The sequence below is a fragment of the Channa argus genome, chromosome 14 (genome assembly GCF_033026475.1).
Source record: "Channa argus isolate prfri chromosome 14, Channa argus male v1.0, whole genome shotgun sequence".
Classification (NCBI taxonomy): domain Eukaryota; kingdom Metazoa; phylum Chordata; class Actinopteri; order Anabantiformes; family Channidae; genus Channa; species Channa argus.
Genome location: NC_090210.1, coordinates 2099887 through 2120052, shown reverse-complemented (window position 1 = coordinate 2120052; position 20166 = coordinate 2099887). Strand labels below are relative to the sequence as shown.

Here is a 20166-nt window from a genome sequence, read left to right as displayed (position 1 = left end):
AGTGAAGGTGGAAGATGGATGATTTATGTAGAGCAATAAAGTATTTGTATAGAATAGTTTGACAAAACACAAACCAAATCATGTTGTTCTTGCCTAAACATAACCAAACTGGGATGTTCTGTAACCTTACCTATGGGTTTATTACCCCTCCGTACACTGTAACCATGACAATAAAGGTTTGCAGCTGTAGACATAGGGACAGAAACTAGTTACTAGCGATAGTATTAAATCCTCCTTTTTAAATACAGCTAAATCATTTGCTTGGGTTTTTAAAGTGCTTAGATAAATTGATGCTTTATTATTATTATTATTATTATTATTATTATTATTATTATTATTATTATTATTATTATATTAAGTTCACTTCAGTGGCTATATGTCACCAAATGAACCCCAACACTCAGGTTATATTGTAAATATTGTCAGTAGTTTGTCCCTTTGATAACAATTTGTCATATCAAGATATTGACTATAATGGCAAGATCACGTGTTGGCATATGTACTGTTAACATCTGTATCTAATAAGACCCTACAATCGGAGCAAGTGTAGTAAATGGATCAATTATTCGTATCAATATTTACTAAGGTTTATTCCCACTGTTATTTACTGGCACATTCTGTTAGGTTTGGTTTGGGTATCCAGCCTCAAGTATAAAGTGGAATGAATTGGAAGTAGTACTTTGGTAAAGTACTTGAAGTATTTATCCTTTTATTACCACCACTGCAGCCTCCCGATATTACTGATATATTTACCATCTATTTTTGCATCTCGAAGGAAACATTAATTATTCCCTGCACTACAGAAGAAGCCACCAAGTATCAGATAAACCTCTGTAGCTGAGAGATTCAGTTTTATGCTTTGTGTAAATGACGGGCAATGTGTGTCTTTATCTGTTCCTGCCTCTTTGTAGCTTTATGGCCATTAAACTCAAATTTTCTTTTTATTATGCCATGTTAATTAAGGGAAATCATATTTTGCTCATTCTTCACGGTTGACTCCTCCAATGGGTTTGAATTTGTGATCTTCCTTGTCCGCCCACTGGCAGAGCTGTGTTAATTTATTTGTAATTGGAGAGAACTTGTTGATCGTGTACTCACAGATAGATATGGTCAGGAGGTTAATGCTCATGTTAATGTGACAAGGTGATCGTTCCTCTGCTAGCCATTTGCTAACTGCAGCCATTGAGCAATAACAGAAGCACTAATGGCCCCTTTACAAGCTCATCATGGCACGTTCTGTAAGATTGCAGCGATACCTTTGACACATTGTTCATGCTTAGATTTACTGAGTATGGAAGGAACACTTTGACCTCAGCATCATGTCTACATGGAGCAGAATTGCTTCGGCTTGGGGAGGTGAATCAGCACACTGGCTTTGCATCAATATCCGTGTGCTGGTGCTGCATGTAACACACACAGGCACACAAACATTCCTGCTGCACATGGTCCTCTCTCTCTTTAGTGGCTACCTTACGTCTTGCAGGTGCATTAGTATGCATGGAGAATTAGATTTTTTTTTCCCCTTTGTATACTCATCAGTTTAAGAAATCAGCCATCCATTGCTTTTTTAATCTCCATAATGAAAGTGTTTTAATGCCTCCAATTTATTGCCTGGGCAGCCAACAGAATAATTAGCTTTGTTCAGGTTTTTAAAAAGATAAAAACACAAGTATAACAACATTTGAGTGTAGGAACCACAAATTATAATAAAAAGCATTAGGTATTTTTCCTGAAGGTATATTGGACACGAAAAAATTGATTTCCTTTTCTGTTTATTATAATTAAACAAGCTTTTGTTTTATTTCCGAATTAAATTTTATTTCCATATTTTTATTCTTATGTTGTCTTTTGCTTTTAGGCTTCTTTAATTTGGCATTTTGTAGTTCATCAAATGAAGAATTTTATTTTTTTAATCCCTGCTAGCATTTGAAAGTGTCTTTTTTGTTTTTTTGTTTTTTCACCATACGTCTAAATGAAGAGGCTTCCAAGTTCTTATTGATTCTCTGTGACCTGTAGTCAATTTCACAAACTAAATCAGATAATTGAAGTCGGTGTCTAGCTAATTGGATTATTGCTTTCCCCCTGAAGAGATGGCCCTCCTCCACAGCACAGGGATTGCAACATAGGCGGCGGCGTCCATCAGACACCTGTCATTTACCCGCACTGGGCTGAGTCTTGCACGAAGGAGGGCAAATTGATTTATAAATAAAAGCTGTAATATTTCTTGGATTACCTTGTCATGATGAGATTGCCATAATTTCTTGAGTTTATTTAGCATTAAATTATCTCCTTACTCATCAAATGGCAGACTGGATTATAGTAGGAGTAAATGTATTTGTGCAATGAAAATTTGGGTTTTGTGAGAAATCTTCCAATGATAAACGATATCAGCACTTTGAGTAATTAATAGAGCACACTAATAGCTTATCAGCAGAATTATTTCCAGAACATAGAGGATCAAACCTACACAGGGAAAAACATGCCCCTTGTGTCTACTTGCCTCCAGTCCTCCAAACATGGTTTATGCAAATAAGAAGACTATTTGCATAGACATAATTAGGTAATTACAAATCATTTGGCTATGTGCTCAAGCATGTGCAGAGACCGGAGATGTTACACGAGTCACATTGTACAGTACGAAGTTAATGAATTGCTTCTGAACAGCAGAGGCATTACAGCATGTGTTGGAACATATGTTGTGTCAGACCTCTTGTTTGAAAACGGCAGGTGACATTTTCATAAATCTTAGTTAAACACAGAGAGTAGATGGGAGTGACTTGGGGCCTCATGCAAAACCATTTTGGTTAATGTCAGTAATCACATTTATATTGTATATGATATGTTTGGGATCAAGGTGTTCACAGGCACATCTAAACAGGACATCTCATATTAATAAAACCACTTCTAAAGCGCCTCTTAATGTTGTCGAACTCACTCAGACCAAGATAGGACATGATGATGATGAGGATGATGGGTGTGCAAACCAAAAACTGTAAAAACGACAAAAATAAGTAAAATATGCTCAGGACAATTGTGAGGAGGAGGCTCAAGGACCCTGCGAGACTTGAAGCGCGCTGCTTAGATTGTTTAGATTAGTAACCCGGCTAATTTTCAGGCATTGTTCAATATTTTCAAAAAGCTAATACACAAACAGTGCAAAAAAGAGCCTGTGTTTGTATGTGTACCTGCTTAAATGTGGCTAAATCCAAACTGCAGTAATTCTTCTCTTTTTGTGAATATTTTGAACTCACTGTGTATCTTTGACATGGTCTCTCCTGCACAAAGCAAATCTGCATAGTTATGCTTTGTATTTTAATTTCACGGACAACTATGACATATGCTTAATGTGTCATGGTAGAGCACACGACGTTATCGTGACATTCATTCTTCGGTTCCAGCTGTGGACATCTGTTTCATGTCACCCTTCAATACTGTGTGTTTTGAAGAGTGACAGTGACGATATTTCTATGTATCCAAAATCAATACAGTGGATATAAGTGAGGTTTGTGTCTCAAAACAAAGAATCTCAATGGTTGTAGAAATTGTAATGTCAGAGAACTGTGTTGGTGATTGTCAAATGTGATGGTCTTTTAAAACCACTGCCCGAGAGCAATGAAGTAATTTATGAGGGAGAGATTTTGAGGCCTCATCGAACAAAACAGCAGCGCCAGGGAGCGCAGAAGGTGCCAAGAGATCATTTGAATGTTGCTGAGTTTAACAGAAGCCCATTCCACCAGGCATTTTTGCATGGATGGGTCTCAATCACTGAGCTGTGCCGCTGACTTGCAGAGTCAGATTGCACGGCCGACATGCCTGTTGCTCCGGCTAATGTTCGCCGCTTCAGTGTGTGGTGACAGGTACCGATTTTCTCCCATATGGATGTGAAGCAGAAAGAGGCCTAAACAACCCAGAATTCACTTTCACCGAGGAACACAAACATTCAAGGGCCCTTTTACCTCTGGATTACTAACTTATTGTTTATATTTGTTTTCCAGAGCAAGAGGATTCTTTTGAGTTCGTCATTGTGTCGTTGACGGGGCAGACATGGAACTTTGAGGCATCTACGTATGAAGAGAGGGAGCTGTGGGTCCAAGCAATTGAGAGCCAGATCTTTGCCAGCCTGCAGTCTTGTGAGAGTATAAAGAACAAGGTAGTTCATGAAAACTAAGAAATATCAAGACCAGGTGGGCAGGGCTGCTAATTAGATCCAACCACAGCTTAGTCGTTATTACAAATCCGCTGCTGCACTTACATTGCTCTTTTTGCTCATTCCTCGTCTTTCCAAGTTTTACTGTGCCCTCCCCCACCCCTCTTCACCCACTTCAAGCTGTCACATGTGGGAGGTTGTCAGACAGGTGCACCACAGTGTGGGGGATCTCTTATTAGAACTGACAGACATCAGAACAGAAACACGGCTTGTGTCAGCATACTGGGAAGACACAACCTCATTTTCATATTCATATTTTTTTCTGCCTCAGTCTTTTCCTAAGACTTTGACACACTTCTTCTTTCCCTCCCCTTGTTGGTTGCCAAGTCCAGTTTTAATTGTCGGCCTTCTCTTACTCTTGCAAGATTAGTCCCTGCTGACGTGTTCTTTCTCTCCTCATAGTCTCGATTAGGCAGCCAAAGTGATGCGATGGCCATTCAGTCCATTCGAAACGTGAGAGGGAACAGCTTCTGTGTGGACTGTGATGCACCCAGTGAGTATGAGTCTTCACCACAACAGCCGATATGATCTTGGTTTAAAGTTTAACACTTCTGGCGTTAACACGTTTAATTTGAATTGTTAAACTCAACTTTGAATTTTATTTATTTATCCTAAATAACAAACTGCACATTTGCCTCCAGGAGCTTTACAATCTGTGCAACATATACCATCTTTTATACTGTTGAATCTCTGTCCCCCCCCAAAAAACGGGAAAACAAATCTACAGAGTGAGTAGCCAGTTTAGCACAACTGAACCTGGCGACTTTCACTTGGTTTCAGAAAAAAGGAAAACATAAAAAGACATTCCTATATAGATTATATTATAGATTATATTAACACGTCTTTAAACAATTTTATAATTTAAATCTTATCTTTAGTAACTTTAATTACTAAAGAAATGAAAAGTTACTAAAGTTTTAAATTAGTTACTTTAGTAACTGTTCTTTTATTAATCTGTAGTAATTTAAATACATCAACTTTATCTTAATGTGTCTGATTGTTTATAATCTCTTTAGTGTTATATATTATACCTATAGTAACCTACAGTATAGTATTGCTAGTACTTAATAAATCGCACACCGTAAAAAGAACAAAATCTTTGTTTGCTTGTTAAGTTTTGGTGTATACGTGGAGAGTGAAATTAAAGTCCCATTCTTTTCTTTCACTGTCATGATCATTGTCTTTCCTCTTTAACACAGACCCAGACTGGGCTAGTTTGAACCTAGGTGCCCTAATGTGCATTGAGTGCTCGGGGATCCACAGGAACCTGGGTACCCACCTGTCTCGCGTCCGCTCCCTGGACCTGGACGACTGGCCAGTGGAGCTCAGCATGGTGATGACGGCCATCGGTAACACGATGGCCAACAGTGTGTGGGAGGGCGCACTGGAGGGATACACCAAGCCAGGAAGCGACAGCACCAGGTTAGCATGCTTCTGCAAATAAAGGTGTTGCTTAATGAAGCATACAGAGATTATCGAATGAGACGCCATCACTGTCTTCTCCCCATTAGCCGCCATTTATTAGCCATCCACATTTCAACACAGGCATTTTACACCAGAAATTGCTCCATAAGAAGAACCAGGGGTCTGTTAATGTCTTTTGAGCCAAGAACACAGTACTTTAGGTTTCAGCATGAGTCCACCCCGAACACATTGGTGACAATGCAAAGTAAGTGCTGTTGGCATTTACTGTTTATTCCTCTGCCTCTTTCAACATAATGAGACTAATATTTCCACCATAGCAATACTTGGCTTCTGTGTCTGTTCCTCCACTACCTTGACTCGAACATCATAATTCATGAGGAGTGTTGTGCGTGACATTGTTTTGCACTTACCTGATAAATGCCCTGACTAGATCCAAATCCATCAAGTTTGTCACCTAACACATAAGTGGTAATCAAGCACAAATCTCATTATCTAAACCACATCTAAAAACATAGCTAGTGCATTGTTGCTGCTCGAAATCAGTGTATGTGATATTTCTTGAACACATATATGAGAAGCTGAAGCGGAGTTTCACTTTTTCACTTTTGGATCCTAAGTAGTTTTCTACCTTTTTAATATGTATCTTGAATTATACTTTGCCACTTACCCCACACGGCCCTGCCCTAACTTATCTGTTCCCACTCCTCGGAGGTACCCAGATCTGGTAGGAGGATTGTTTATCTCTTGGTGACAGGTGAGACCTAGCGTCCCGGTCTGACTAATGACCTGCTGTGTGGCTGTGCAGGTAATTAAGCGCACCATTATGGCTAAACCCCACCCCAAGAGCCAGGCCCTCAGGCCCCGAGCTGCCCTGTCACATATCCATCACACAGGGCCAGGTCATCACTCTGTCTGTCACAGCAAAGACTGTCTGTAGGGTCTCCCTGGTGGCATTAGACTGTTTTAACATCACAGCTTTGAAACTTTGTTAAGAAAAGTGACATGGCAACAGAAAGACACAGCCAGTTACTTTTTTTTTTTTTTTTACAGCTGCTGTTGCTGCCGCTCCAGTAGCTACTGTTATACTCAAAAATAATGTCAAATTTTAAAATATGTTAAAAATGTACAAAAAATCATAATGTGTGTATTGCTGTTACCACATTAGATATTAATGATATTCTACTTCCAACAACTATCTAATATGTGTTTAATGTACATACAGACATATCAGAGTTGTTTTAATAAACACGGAAAATGTGAGCACATCCTTTAAGAAGCCAAATAACATTAAATATTTTTATACATTGTGTGTGTAGGGAGCATTCACTTTTTTTGGTCGTGTGCAAAATTAGAAAAAGGCAGCTTTGGCATTTTCTCTACAACTTGAATCTAATAGTGGTGAACTTGAATCACTACCAGTAAATAAGTAAAACGAGGTTTATTAACTTTGAAGTTAAAAGTTAATTGGAGCAGCCTCAGCATGAATTTACAGCTGTTTATATACTGTGGGTCCTTGTGTGCGCACGGAGGGGGCTTTTAAAAACATGCCCATCCTTAAGGAATGCTAACCAAAGCGCAGTCTGTTTGCAAATCCACAGTTTTTCATCATTCTTTCAGTCTCAGGCCCTTTCCTCTTGGATCTATCCTCCACTCTTAGGCCAGTTCAGAACTGAATGATGGCCCACAGTTATTTATCGAATGGTGTCCGTGCTAAAGCGCTACACTGTGGACTTGATGAAAGATTATTGATGCTGATTCCTCTCCCTACCACTGTCAGTCCCATGTCGCCTCGGGCAGGAAGGTTCTTCATTGTCTAAAAATCCGATCTTATCCCGCAGCAGCATCTCCATTAGTTTTTACTGTCAAACAATAAATCTCATTTGCAGCATAACTAATCCTCAGACAAAAAAAACAGCTGTTGTTGATATTATCTATGGCCACTGGTTATTGAAATGCTGATGGTTTTGTGGCTGGCAGAATATTGTAGCCTTGTGGGGTAAACGTTATTATTATTATTATTTTTTATCATCCCTGATGAATTATAACTTAATAGGAAGTTATGGTTTTCTTTTCTTTCTGTGCAGTCAATCCTCATCAGTTTCTCTGTGTGCGTAAGCTGCTCTTTACTTGAGTGGTGCACATATGGGAAGAATTTAATTGCGTAATATCTGTGACATGCAGCAGCTTTGTGACGGCACCTAGGCAGGCAGTATATGGTTCCCGACTCCCACTAAACATTAGTGACACCTAATCTAAACGATTCAGTAAGTACCTGAATATCAACTCGGTGTCTGATTGAATGTCTCCTGCAAGACTAGTTTTACCCCTTGCATTTTTGAGATTTAACTTAAAAGCATTCATCCACAAGATTGGTTTAGTTTATGATATTCTGGATTGGAAGAGCACAATATATTAATTTGTCGTATGCAGCTCCTCAGAGCAACATTGAAATTACTGGTGTACATCAGACTGATTACAGGCATTGTAATGGGAAGCATGTTTATATCCATGTATATGCACATGGATGTCAACTTGATCACCTGTTTTTAGACCTCGCACCAGAAAGCATAATGCCACTTCCTGCGTCACTTTTTCATTAGGTGTTTTAACGCTTTTAGTAATGGCAAATAATTTTTGATTGATGATTTTTAGTTATGTTATAAGCTGCTCTCTGGATGATATACGTGCTTTCAGCGTTGGTAAGGTCTTTCTATTTATTAAAAGGACTTATTTTATTTTTATTTTGCAAAAAAAAATAATAATAATAATCTAGGTCCAGATTTCATGTTGTCCATTTGCAACAGGTGAGATGTTTTTAAACAACCACAGTCACCCCCAAAACCTTTACTTATTAATGGCTTAAAATAAATTTATAAAGAAAAAATTATTTATTAACCATTAGTGAAGACACCAGTTAAATATTTTTTTATCCCAGTTATATGGGCTGCCTCATTAGAAAGAAATGTAGAGTTTCGATCTGGCCAGGCTACAGTTAAATCTGTGATCAGCTCTGCATATTGTGGCTGATTTCTGTAGTCAGCATATTGGAGGGGAGTTGTTCTTTTAATTAGCACCTGGGAGTCATTGTGTTTTGCACGTCACCGCCAACACCACACACTATTTTGACGCATACCACGGGGAGGTCCAACGACTAACTGTACTCTCACACACACACACACACACAGAGTAAAGCACACATACACAGACACCAGTTCTCATTTGGGGGAGATGTCCTGGAGCGTGGACGGATGTGGACGGCTATCCCTCACTGACGCGGGCCTTTCACTGTCACCCTCTGTAGGCTCCGTGCTGCCTTCGGCCACAGGCAGGTAATAGCTCTGATGAGAGCCCTCCACTTTGTTTCAGAAATAATTTGCCACTCCTGCCGCCTGCAGGGGCTGCGTGGTAATAAAAATGAATCACACCGCTAACCTCTCCAAACCTGGCCCCATTGCCTGTTTTAACCCTTTCTGCTCTGGCAGGGGCATCTTGGCTCATCCTCCCAAGCTGTTTGTTGCATTTACAACATCAGCGCTGTGGCTGTAAGACTCCTGTTTTACGGTTCGGCCACAGTGGCCTCTGTCTTCCACGTTAGCCCTCAAACCACAGACCGAAGCTTCTGGGCTACCCACAGGTTAAGGGGGCTGCAGTGAACAACTCTCAGAAGAGCTTTTAGAATAGCCGGCCTTGCCAGAAGCCCTTGTGGAGGAAGAGTAATTAATTAAGACAAATGAATGACTGGGTCTTCCCATGTCCTCTCTCTCTTTTCTCTCTCTCCAAATGAAACCCACAGGTCAGTAATTAGCCCTGTGTGGGAGAAGTGGTACCACAGTCACTAATTGCCCACATGCCACTGGGTTTCGAAGCCAGGTAGAGGAAGAACTGAGTCATTATGGCTCGGTCTACAGTATTTAACGATGAAACGTAGTCTCCTATTGTTAAGGTCACAAAAATATTATAAAAAGAGGTCCGATGTGTAAGAATTTAAGTATCTAAGACTGTTCCTTGACATGAATGAAATTGAAAAATGTGTCCATACGCCAAGCAGGCTGCATACATAAGCAGGGCATGTGTTATTGTCCCCTCAGCTTTGTATGTGAGGCGAGGGTTCAGCAGGGGTTAACAGCATGAGCATTTAAGGGTGTTAGTCTTGCTGGCACAAAAACACAGCCACTCCATCATGAGGAGTCTGACAACCTCATTAATGTCACAATATATTCAAGTCATCCCTTCGCCTGCCTCGGGCACACAGATGCTCTCATATTGGCCTCTCTTAAGATCTCAGCACAACAACCTTTTGAAATCCACTCATCTGTTCACACCGCACTCTGGAAGCAACAAAAGTGGCATCTATTCCACTTGTTCAAATATTTGTCTTAATTCTTTTGCAGCTGTTACTCACGTAGCAGAGAATACCATGTCCACACTGTACCCACTAGACCATAGGGGTCCTTATTTAGCACTTTCTGCTGCAGCGTTTACTGTGTTGCTCCTTCATTTCTCACCCTTAGCAACCTTTGATGCTTTGGGGCCCAGCTTTCTTTCCCTGTTGTGTGCGCTTTTTTTTTTTTTTTTCATCTCTGTCGTTTCCCTTTCAGCCGCCTCTCCATCTTTCTGCTGTTGTCCCTCTTCCTCACTCTCTGTCTCTTCCCTCCCCTTGGTTTGTGGAAGTGAAGCTGCTGGCTGCATGGGAATAAGTCCCTTACAAGTTGCACACCCCCACTGTGAGGTCTGTTCAGACTGGTCAAACCCCACCACCACCCTCCAACACCACTATTTCTCCTCTTCAGTGGCTCTATTTGATGTGTCCACAGTGGCTGTGGATGCTTAGTGAAGAGTAGGAGGGGCACTCAAAGCTTTGATTGTTTAGGAGGATTCAGATTGTGATAGGTGGTGGGACGGACATCCTCTTCTTCCTATGGAGCAATGCACCTTTATTGCAGGCAGTCAGAGTGGTCATTCTGTGGCTATTCCACCACTTAGCTCCACCCCCTTTGTCTCAGTTTCCCTTTCATGCCTATAAACTCCCGTTCGCCTTTGTCTTTCAGGCTTGACTAATTATCCTTGTTTGTCCCTCTTTATTTGAATTCAGTCATGTGTTCTTGACTCTGTGGGCTGGGTTTAGGAGAATCATTCCGCCATTTGCCACTTAATTAAGTCAGACTCAGGATCCATTGCTCAACGTAGAGCTGAAGGGACAGAGCTCTAATAGAATTATAAAAGAGGCCTTTCTCTGCTGTAAGGCTGCCTTTATCTAGGTTGACTCTGCATAGGCAAATGAAAGGGGACACCGGGAGTCCCATTTCCACTTAAGACTCAGTAAGCATTTTGATGTTTGCCCAAGATTTCTGTCAAATAAACCCCAGCGAAAGGAAGTTAAACCAGGATCACTTCAAAAAATTAAAGGCGCAAGTTTGTGGCCGAACAAACGTGGCTTGTTTTTGAGAAGACACGGGCATTTTTATTGGGAACTCTGAGCTCCCCTGTGTTCCCTAAGCAACAGAGAAATTTAGAACAAGCATGTGCCCAAGTCACGGTGTGGAAATTGTTGTCTGGTGCCCGTGTCTGTGTATGTGTGTATATACTGTCTATCGGATCCTAAAAATCCCTTCGTGGTATGAACATTTGCTCCAGCTCCCCTCCCACTCTGTCCTAGCACTTTGACATGCTAAATCTGCTGATTTTATTTTTCTTCCTCCTGTGGTGAGGAAGTGTCCTTTTCAAGGGTCTCAGTTTCCCCCCTGACTGTCTAAACCCCTGACTCTGTTTGGATTGTTTTTCTAGTTCAAACAAAAGACAGACCATTTCACTTCCTTTCACAATCTGTCTTTCAAGTGGCACCAGCTGGGGAATTTTTAAAAACCACTGTCTAGCTGCTTTTACGTTTTCTTTAAAAAAGTGGACCCCAGAAAAAGAACTGTGGTTGAATTTAGAGCAGTGGGTGAGGCCTTTTCCTGCAGGTTTTCAGGGCTGATTTTGAAGCGGAGGCTAACAAAGTGTCCTCGGGGCTCCTTTCTGAGATGTTGACATCTTCTTAATGGCTCTCCTCAGCCTTTTTGTTTCACACATTGGTGGTAACTTTCTGCCTCATTTAGCTCATATCAATTCACTGGACTCTAAAGATTCAGCATCTCATTCGTGGTCTAGCTTTCTGAAACAAACTTTGGACAACTGCTGCTACAGATAGTTTTAAGATTTTCGTTAAAGGTTGTATTATTTGCCTTGAGAATTACCTCGTACATTATTTCCAGACACACTTAATCCTTCTTGGCAGTAAAAGGACACTTGTTTTCAAAGAGTCCACCGGAAATAAGAGGGGAGGTCAGGACAGCCCCTTCCTGTTCTGAGCAGTCCAGTGGTTCTAAGGCCATTTGATTTGCTAACAGGCTTATCCACACATAATGACTGAGTAGGGATTGATTGAGGTCTTAGACCATAAAACTCAGAGCTACTGCAATTGCCTGCCATTAGGGCTGTATTGTTGTTCACACAATACCCTCAGTCCTAAGAAAGAAGTTGGTTCTGGTGTAGCAGGATAAAGGACTTGCTCCTCCAGATTTTCTTCCAGGTCATAACAAAAATGTACACATATGCCAATAGAAGTAATAGCTTCAAGGCTCTTTTAAGATGTGGTTTAAGTTGTTTTACGAGCTTCCTGTGGTGTTTCGTAGTTAATCAGTCTGTTCTCTGGCATTGATAAAGGCTCGGTCCTCTTCCATCACAGCTTTAACTCCCATAGTTAGGGCCAGTGCCAGGCTCCTCTGTGCAAGATGAACTGCTTAGCGAAGTGAGCCCGGCAGCTGACATATGAGTCTGAAAATGGCTGCTGTCTGTGGTAAGTTGGCAGCCTTGACACCTAGCCGCTAAGGTCATAATAAAAGAGAGTGACTAATGGTGAACTGCTTTCAACAGCTGCTGTAATTGAAAATTAGCTATTCGGGGGAAATTGTTAAAGGTCAGTTTAACCCAAATTACAAGAAATATTTCTTCCGTTAGTGGAGTATTTCCTGCAGATAGCTGTGTTTTTTTTTTTTCTTTTGTTCCCCCCTGATTTTCAGAAGTCACTGTGAGATTTCTGTCCTTTCCCCTGACTCTACTTTGAAATAGCAACTCTGTGTTTTATGTGAAGAGTTTCCTTCTAGGTCTGGATTTTTGTAGCACAGTGGGTATAGTTTTTGATGGATAAGTCAATATTTCTCTTAATCATATGAAAAAGGACAAAAGTCATACTAAGTTAATTCTACTAACAACTATGTTATTTAGGTCGTGCAAAAACTATTAACAATACAACAGTGAGCCACATTAAACCAACTGTGGATTATTCCACAGCTAAAAGTAGTTCTCAACAAACTGACCAGCTGTTGTTTAATGTTACTAAAAAACATTGTATGATTTTTGTGATTTAAAAATCAGAAAACACTAATGAGGCTGTGGCAGCTGCCACAAATATGACACGATACTTGGAGCTGGACTAAGACGTTTTTGTGTACTTTGTACATGGTATTTGTTAGCATTACTACTTTGTATGTGGGCATTGTTCATCTAAAAGGTTAATTTTGGTAATTGAGATGTCGTGTTTCTTTTCACTGTCATTACGGTAAAATAGAACTGAAGGGGATTAGATTGTCAGTTTGTATACGCTGCTAAGCTTTGCTCCATTGATGGAGAGTCCCAGGAGAGGCTTGTCACTCCAGCCAGCGTCGGGCTTTAACTTATCCATACGAACCTTCTCCTTTCTGTCAGTCACCCACAAATCCAAACAACAGCCTCTTTTTGCTCCCCTTATCACACCGACTGACAGGGTCACAGGGTTAGTACCACACTGGGCATGCTCAGTCATTCACATATTGATATTGATTTTTTTTTTTTTTTCTTTCTTATTTGGACAGTTTGTATGTGGACAGAGAATGAAACAGGGGGTCAAGATGGAGAGCAGTAGATAGAATTCTGCCTGCCGATAGAGGACGAAACCTTCCCTCAGCCTATTCTCTCCTGCAGGCTGGAGTGAAGGAGCCTCAGATCCCCACCGTCCCTCTCTGGCTGCCATTCAGCCCCATCGATCTGACTCAGGGCCCAGCCACCCCAAGGGAGACTGGGGCTCTGAGAGACACTGCCTCTTTTGTAGAGGGGATCCACCAGTTCAGACTGACAGCCGACAGCTCTAATAAAAAAAAATACCCCCCCCTCCTTCCTGTATTGTCCGCAGCAGACATGCTGTTCAAGATGTGTAACCTTTAGAAAGCTGGCCAGGCTCTAACCGTCTTGCTGTCGACTGTAATCACTAGAAAGTGGAATATTGCCCAAAGCGTCATATTGGCATTCTCTCATGTCTCCAGCCCATCTCGCTGTATTATGTCCCACCGTGATTGTAGGGGCTAGTTGCTTTCTTGTGCTCTAGTAATTTAAAAATGTAACTTCACCCTGGTGAACCGATTACTGTAATACTTCTCTTGTATCTTTACTGTTTACCTTTTGTGTGGTATAGTATTAAATCACTGCTCCTTGATATACGTGCATCAAGAAAAAATCTTCAACTTATGTGCTAAATTGTTAGTAGCATTATGTTTCACCCTGGCTGACCTGTGGCGTTCATGTCATTTCCCACTCTCCAGGGAGGAGAAGGAGCGCTGGATCCGAGCCAAGTATGAGCAGAAGCTGTTCCTGGTGGGACTGCCCCAGTCGGACGTGCCCTTGGGGCAGCAGCTGCTTCGGGCAGTGGTGGAGGATGACCTGAGGTTGGTGGTCTTGCTGTTGGCCCACGGCACCAAGGAGGAGGTTAACGAGACCTACGGGGACGGAGACGGACGCACCGCTCTGCACCTCTCCTGTGCCATGGCTAATGTGGTCATCACACAACTGCTAATCTGGGTGAGGGGCCTACATGTAGTGTTTTGAGTAAGAGACCGAGTCCTGTAGGAGTTTAAATGTGACTGCAGCCATTCAAAGTCTGTGATTTTAGACATTCTAAAGTCATAGTAGGACGTCAAACCCCGATACCAAAACAAAATGTTATCTGGATTTTTCACAGTTGCTTTTCAAATTATATTTAATATGCCTTATATGAAAGCTAGCAACTGCTTATGAACTTCAACTAACTGCATTAGTACTTCTGTTTTCCCTGTCATTAGTCTTTCTAAATAACTGTGTTTGAAATTGTGAGCATCTGTAAAATATTAAATTATGGCCTAAATGTGCTTTCTCTCTATGCTACCAGGAGTTGGATTCATGTGAAGAAATATTAAATGTTTTGTTTAGAAAGTTAAAAATGCACTGAATGTGACAATATTACAATTAACTAAAGTAACTAACTTAGAGGGCTGAAGAATGCAAAATAGAATTTTTTATTTTTTATTTTCACTGCTTATCCCGTGAGTACAGTGTCGCCACAGCGGATCATTGTCTGCATGTTGATTTGGTCCAGTTTGTACACTGGATGCTCTTCCTGACCCAACCCTCCCCAGTTTCTACCTGGCTTGAACCGGCACTGCACAGCTGGGGAGGGGAATGGGCTGTTAGGGGGTTCAGAGTTTTGCCCAGAGACACTTCAACATATGGCTGGGATCGGTGATCGAACCACTGACCCTGTGGTCTGTGGACGACTGCCTTTACCAACTGAGCTACAGCCGCCACTACTACTTTAAATCTTTTACTCAAGTCAAAGTACTAAGCAGATTATGTACAATTTAATTAAAGCTCTAAAGTAAAAGTACACCACTAAGAAAGCAACATATTTTAAACAATACTGATTAAGATAATTATGCCAAAACATATAGAGTAATTAATAAAAAAATGAGGGTAAAAGCTCACCGCTGGTAAAGGTGGAGTTGATATTAACCACATTGTGTGCTGACAGGTGGTTAACCTATAGTGATCCATAAGCATGTATTAGGTATTAAAGTTGGGGCTGATTGGTGGATACTACAAATCTTATGTGATATTTTTGTAGAGGAGTGAAAAGACATTATTGCACACTGTCAAAATCTGTGTAAGGCTGTTGCAATAAGGTGTTAACCATTTTAGCTTTCTGGAAACACAGTCTTCTCAGAAACTCAAAATCAGAAACTCAATGCCAAAATGAACATTGCTTTGAAATTCCTACATTAAACCTATTTGTAGTCCACATTTAATACCTGTCCTGTTCTTCTGCAGTACGGCGTGGACGTGAAGAGTCGGGACGCTCGTGGCCAGACGCCGCTTTCCTACGCTCGGCGAGCCGGGAGCCAGGAGTGCGCTGACATCTTACTTCAGCACGGTTGCCCCAACGACACAGCCAACCTGACCTCGGTGCCCACGCCCAACATGAGCCGCCGTAACCCCAACATCAACAACAACAATGCTCAGTGTGAGCTCAATCGCAGCATCAGCATTATGTAGGAGCCAGAGTGCAGCTGCAGACAAACCTGAAAAAAACCCTGAACCTCCCCTGTCTCTTCCTAGTACTTCCTCCTCTGTTTCACATTGTGTAACCCAAAATCAGTACCAATAGAGAAATATCGAGAGCGATGGACTTCCTGTTGATATTCCACTACACTTAAAAAGAAGTGGGTGCTTGGAGTTCGGACGATATACATTGTTTTATATTGGTGTTTTTCTATTTGTTTATCCTTTTTAAATTCATTCAATCTTGGTCTGAAATGATCAAGATCAGCTTTAACCTTTTTGTTTCAAGCATCAACCAAACAAATGACTTACTTTGGCATTCATACCTACTTTACGAAAAACATTTCCTTAATGTGTGAACATTTCCTTTTATGTCTTCCCCTTCTGCGACTTGAACTGATTTTGTAATGAGCGTGAATGAGAAACTTCCTTCAAATTTCCAAGCCTAAGCATAATAACATAAAACTGAAGAATAGTTTTACAAGTGACAAAACACTGATGTAGGAAAGAACCTAAATCTTCTATGATATCAATGGCTGTTATAACTTTAGTAATGATGCATGTCTTTAACACAGCTCTAAGCCTCTTGACATACTATTCATATACAAAGGCAAATTATAGCTGAGGAGTCCAAATGATTTAGATACTTAATTCACATGAAAATGGCTTTGGATCATCATAAAAAAAGTTGATTGCAGAATTCCTATCGGGTAAAAGTGAGTCATTTGCTTCACCACTCTTACTGTGATCCTTGTGCAAAAGTGTCCATGACTATAAAGAGGCACGATGTTTTACGACCGTTGAGCCACATGGCTTTTTAAGTGAGCCCCCTCAATCACAATTTATTCAAATTCCGAGGTTTTGATTGAAACGGCGAAACTCCACCATTATGATGTCTTTCCTGGAGTAATTTTCTGATTGACTAGATTGTGTTGATAATTATTTGACATAGATTCTCACAGTTTTAAGCCATACGCGTACTGGAATATCCATTTACCTCCTGTGGCCAAAGTCTGGAAAATTGGCAGAGCAAAATTGGTCTTGAGAGTATTTCCTCTATTGTTGCTGTGAAATAGATATATGGTACTCTGTGTGTGTGTGTGTGTGTGTGTGTGTGTGTGTGTGTGTGTGTGTGTACGTGCACATGTCCATACATACTGTACAATACTTGTGTGCTTCTTTGTCTGTGATTGTGCACAGAAGAGAGCTAACGGGCATTTCTGTTCATAAACATTGGAGAAAGGACACTGGAGAGAAGTCAGTGATTTGGGAACATACGTGTGTTTTAATGTACAGACCTCTGTAAAAAAGTAGTTCTTGTTCCTTCGCCTAATTTTTTGATTTTTAAGGTCAATAAATAATGACTCTTTACTTTTCCCTAAAGCTATGTGTCCTCCCCCATCCTGAAAACAGGGAGCATTCAAGTGACTGAAATAAGACCTTTAGGGATTAAAATGGACGAGGAGGTTCTTGGAGGGACGTATAACTGGTTTGTCTCTCAATACATTCATGCAAATGTGCAGTATTCCACAGACACGTGTCCATTCAGTTATAGTAAATAGGACCTAGAAAAATTCAGGTGGGCTTCTGCAGTGTATTTTCCATTTTATTCAGCTGCCATTTTAAGGTTTTATACATCTTGATTTTATGAGTTTACAAAGCCAGGATTTATGTTCAGGAGATACAGGATCTCAAAAGGTTTCTTGGGAAATATGCTTATTCCCTTCCTTTCCGAAAGTTAGATGAGAAGATGGGTACTGTTGTCTGGCCTGGGTGCGAAATTACAAATTGTTGTCTACTATTATTATTTTCACATTTCTGTTCTTCTAGAAATTGACACAATATATATTTCCTTGATTTGTACTGGTACTGGTAGACTGGAGAGAGCCCAGCTGTTTCCACAGCTAACTTCCTCCTGGCCTCTGCTCTGCACACAAATATAAGTAGCATAAGTCTCTTCATCTAACTCTCCGAAATAAAACATTAATTATTAATGTGTTAAAATGTTCTTTTAAGACACAATCAACTACAAACTCAATAAGCTGCCTTCAGATGTACTTGTAATATACAGTGGTAATGACCTTATTTCTGATTTTTTACTTGACCAACTTCAACAAGTACGTTTCAGTGTCTGAGGAGATTGCGGAGAGAAGTGTACAGCGATTACCTGAACCCTTATTTACATACTTGAGATGCCAAAATAATACTAGAAACCTGCCTGTTTTTACCCAAACACCACCTGAAGTGTACATATTAGCTTAATGCTTTTATCTGAAGACAAGCTCCTCCTAGAGAAACAAACTGAACTGGTTTTCGGTCTCCCCGACCCAGGAACCATATTTTGATATGTTGTTTTTGTTTCTACTTAGGCACATTTTTAAGGTACTTCTGTTTGGTCTCAACATTAATCGACCATCTTTGGTACTTGTGTATAATGATGTACATTTGACATATTTATAATGCAGTATGTAAATATCTTTTTTTTTTTTTTTTTTTTTTTTGGTTCGAGTTAATTTTCTTATTGTAATTCTCTTACGTTCAGAACGTGAAACAAAGCAAAAGCTAAAGAGTAACTTGTTGTATGCTTGGATGCTTGGCTGACTGTTGACCTATTAATAAACACTCAAATAAAAATGATGTAGCCTTCCCTGGATTTAGGGAAATCAACACATTTGTCTTCTTGTGTGTGTTGTTCATTCATCATCCATCACGCTCCTGTCGCTTCTGTCTCTGACCTGCTGGAGCCTAACAGAGGAGGTGAGAGTTTCACAATAAAACTCTCACTATAACTCCAGTTCTTGCTCGCATTTCATGTTCTCCACTTTTGCATGTTCTTTCATCAAACCTCACTGGGACAGACTGATAATGTGCTCGGGACAACTTCCCCCAGGCCGTGTTGAGGTAAGTAAAGCACTTCCTGCTTGTGGGACCCCCAGCAGCTGCTGAAAAAGGATTAAGATAAAGACTTGGGCTTAGTGTCAGGTAGCACAACACCATGGAGAAGATTGAAAGATCTGTGTTCAGAGGAGTCAAGCCCTCACTAATCCACTTCTTATTTCTTGCTAATCTTGTTTGAGCATATCCTCATCCCCTTCCTCTTTCTGTTAACCGGCATTGTTTGCACTTTATCACCTGGTTTCTCTTTAGTTTTATCTCTTCCTCCCTTCATATTAGCCAAACGTGAAGCCACAATGCACAGTCGCGCCTCGGGGCACCTGGGTCCTGCAGCAAGCGCAAGGTTTGCTGGAAAGAAACCAGGCTGTTTATAGCAGTTTTGAATTTCTGTTTTCTCTCTGACCCTCACTGCTTTCAAGTGATATGCATCTCACAGTCTGTTGATAGTTACTGCTAATAAAAATGAGCAAACCACACTGACCAGCTGATGAGGCAGAGCATTTTACACAACATCTCACTAGTTTGTTATTCATTATTTTAATCAAAAGAGAAACACATGTTCAGTGTCAATTAACTGTTTTATGGTCACTTGGTCAGTCACCTTTTAAGCTCATGGTGAATTTTGTTATTAAATAGTTTTTGGATTGATTTAGATTCATATTTCTGGCCACATGACAAACTTTAAACCCAATATTCACTTTTGTTTTTGTTTTTTGTCTCTAATAACTTGGGGAGACTGCGGTGTGGGAAGGTACAGGCGGTCGTCCGCCAATCCTGCAGTTGTTGGTTAGATCTCCGGCTCCTTCGGTCAAGTTGACGTGTCCTTGAGGAAGACGCTGAACCCCAACTTAGTTGTTCCTGGTGAGCGTTGGTCCAGCCGCATAGCAGGGCCACACCATTGCGGTGTGTGTGCGTGTGTGTGTGTGAATAAGAAGCAGTGTAAAGTGCTCCAGAAGTGCAGACCATTTGCCGCCTTTTGGTGGCAGTTTTAAGAGCTGAGAGTGAAACAAAACATTAGCGTCGCAAACTAGAAAAACCAAAACAACAAAGTTAAAGGTTCCAAAACTTCTGCATTCTCTGTGGGTCTGTAACAACTTTCACATGTTGTTAGTATAAAAATATAAATGTTAGCAATGGTAGCATGTGAAGCCAAGTCTTCACTGCTTAGAAGTGTCAGTAATGTAAGACCATGTTCACAACAAGCTACACTGATGCAGAATTATTCCATCTGCTGAAAAATATTACCAGACAAATCCGTC

General features: G+C 40.7%; 1 protein-coding gene across 2 annotated transcripts in view; it reads left to right on the top strand.

Moving 5' to 3' along the window:
• agap3 (ArfGAP with GTPase domain, ankyrin repeat and PH domain 3) overlaps positions 1–18649 on the top strand; it is a 107730-nt gene extending 89081 nt beyond the window's left edge. For both annotated transcript variants that reach the window (XM_067473810.1, XM_067473809.1), the window contains exons 14-18: positions 3996–4150; positions 4610–4700; positions 5407–5629; positions 14245–14500; positions 15782–18649. In XM_067473810.1, coding sequence (XP_067329911.1) covers positions 3996–4150; positions 4610–4700; positions 5407–5629; positions 14245–14500; positions 15782–16006 — 950 coding nt within the window. In that variant the 3' untranslated portion in view covers positions 16007–18649. The remainder of the gene's footprint in view (positions 1–3995; positions 4151–4609; positions 4701–5406; positions 5630–14244; positions 14501–15781) is intronic.
• The last annotated feature ends 1517 nt before the right edge of the window (positions 18650–20166 follow it).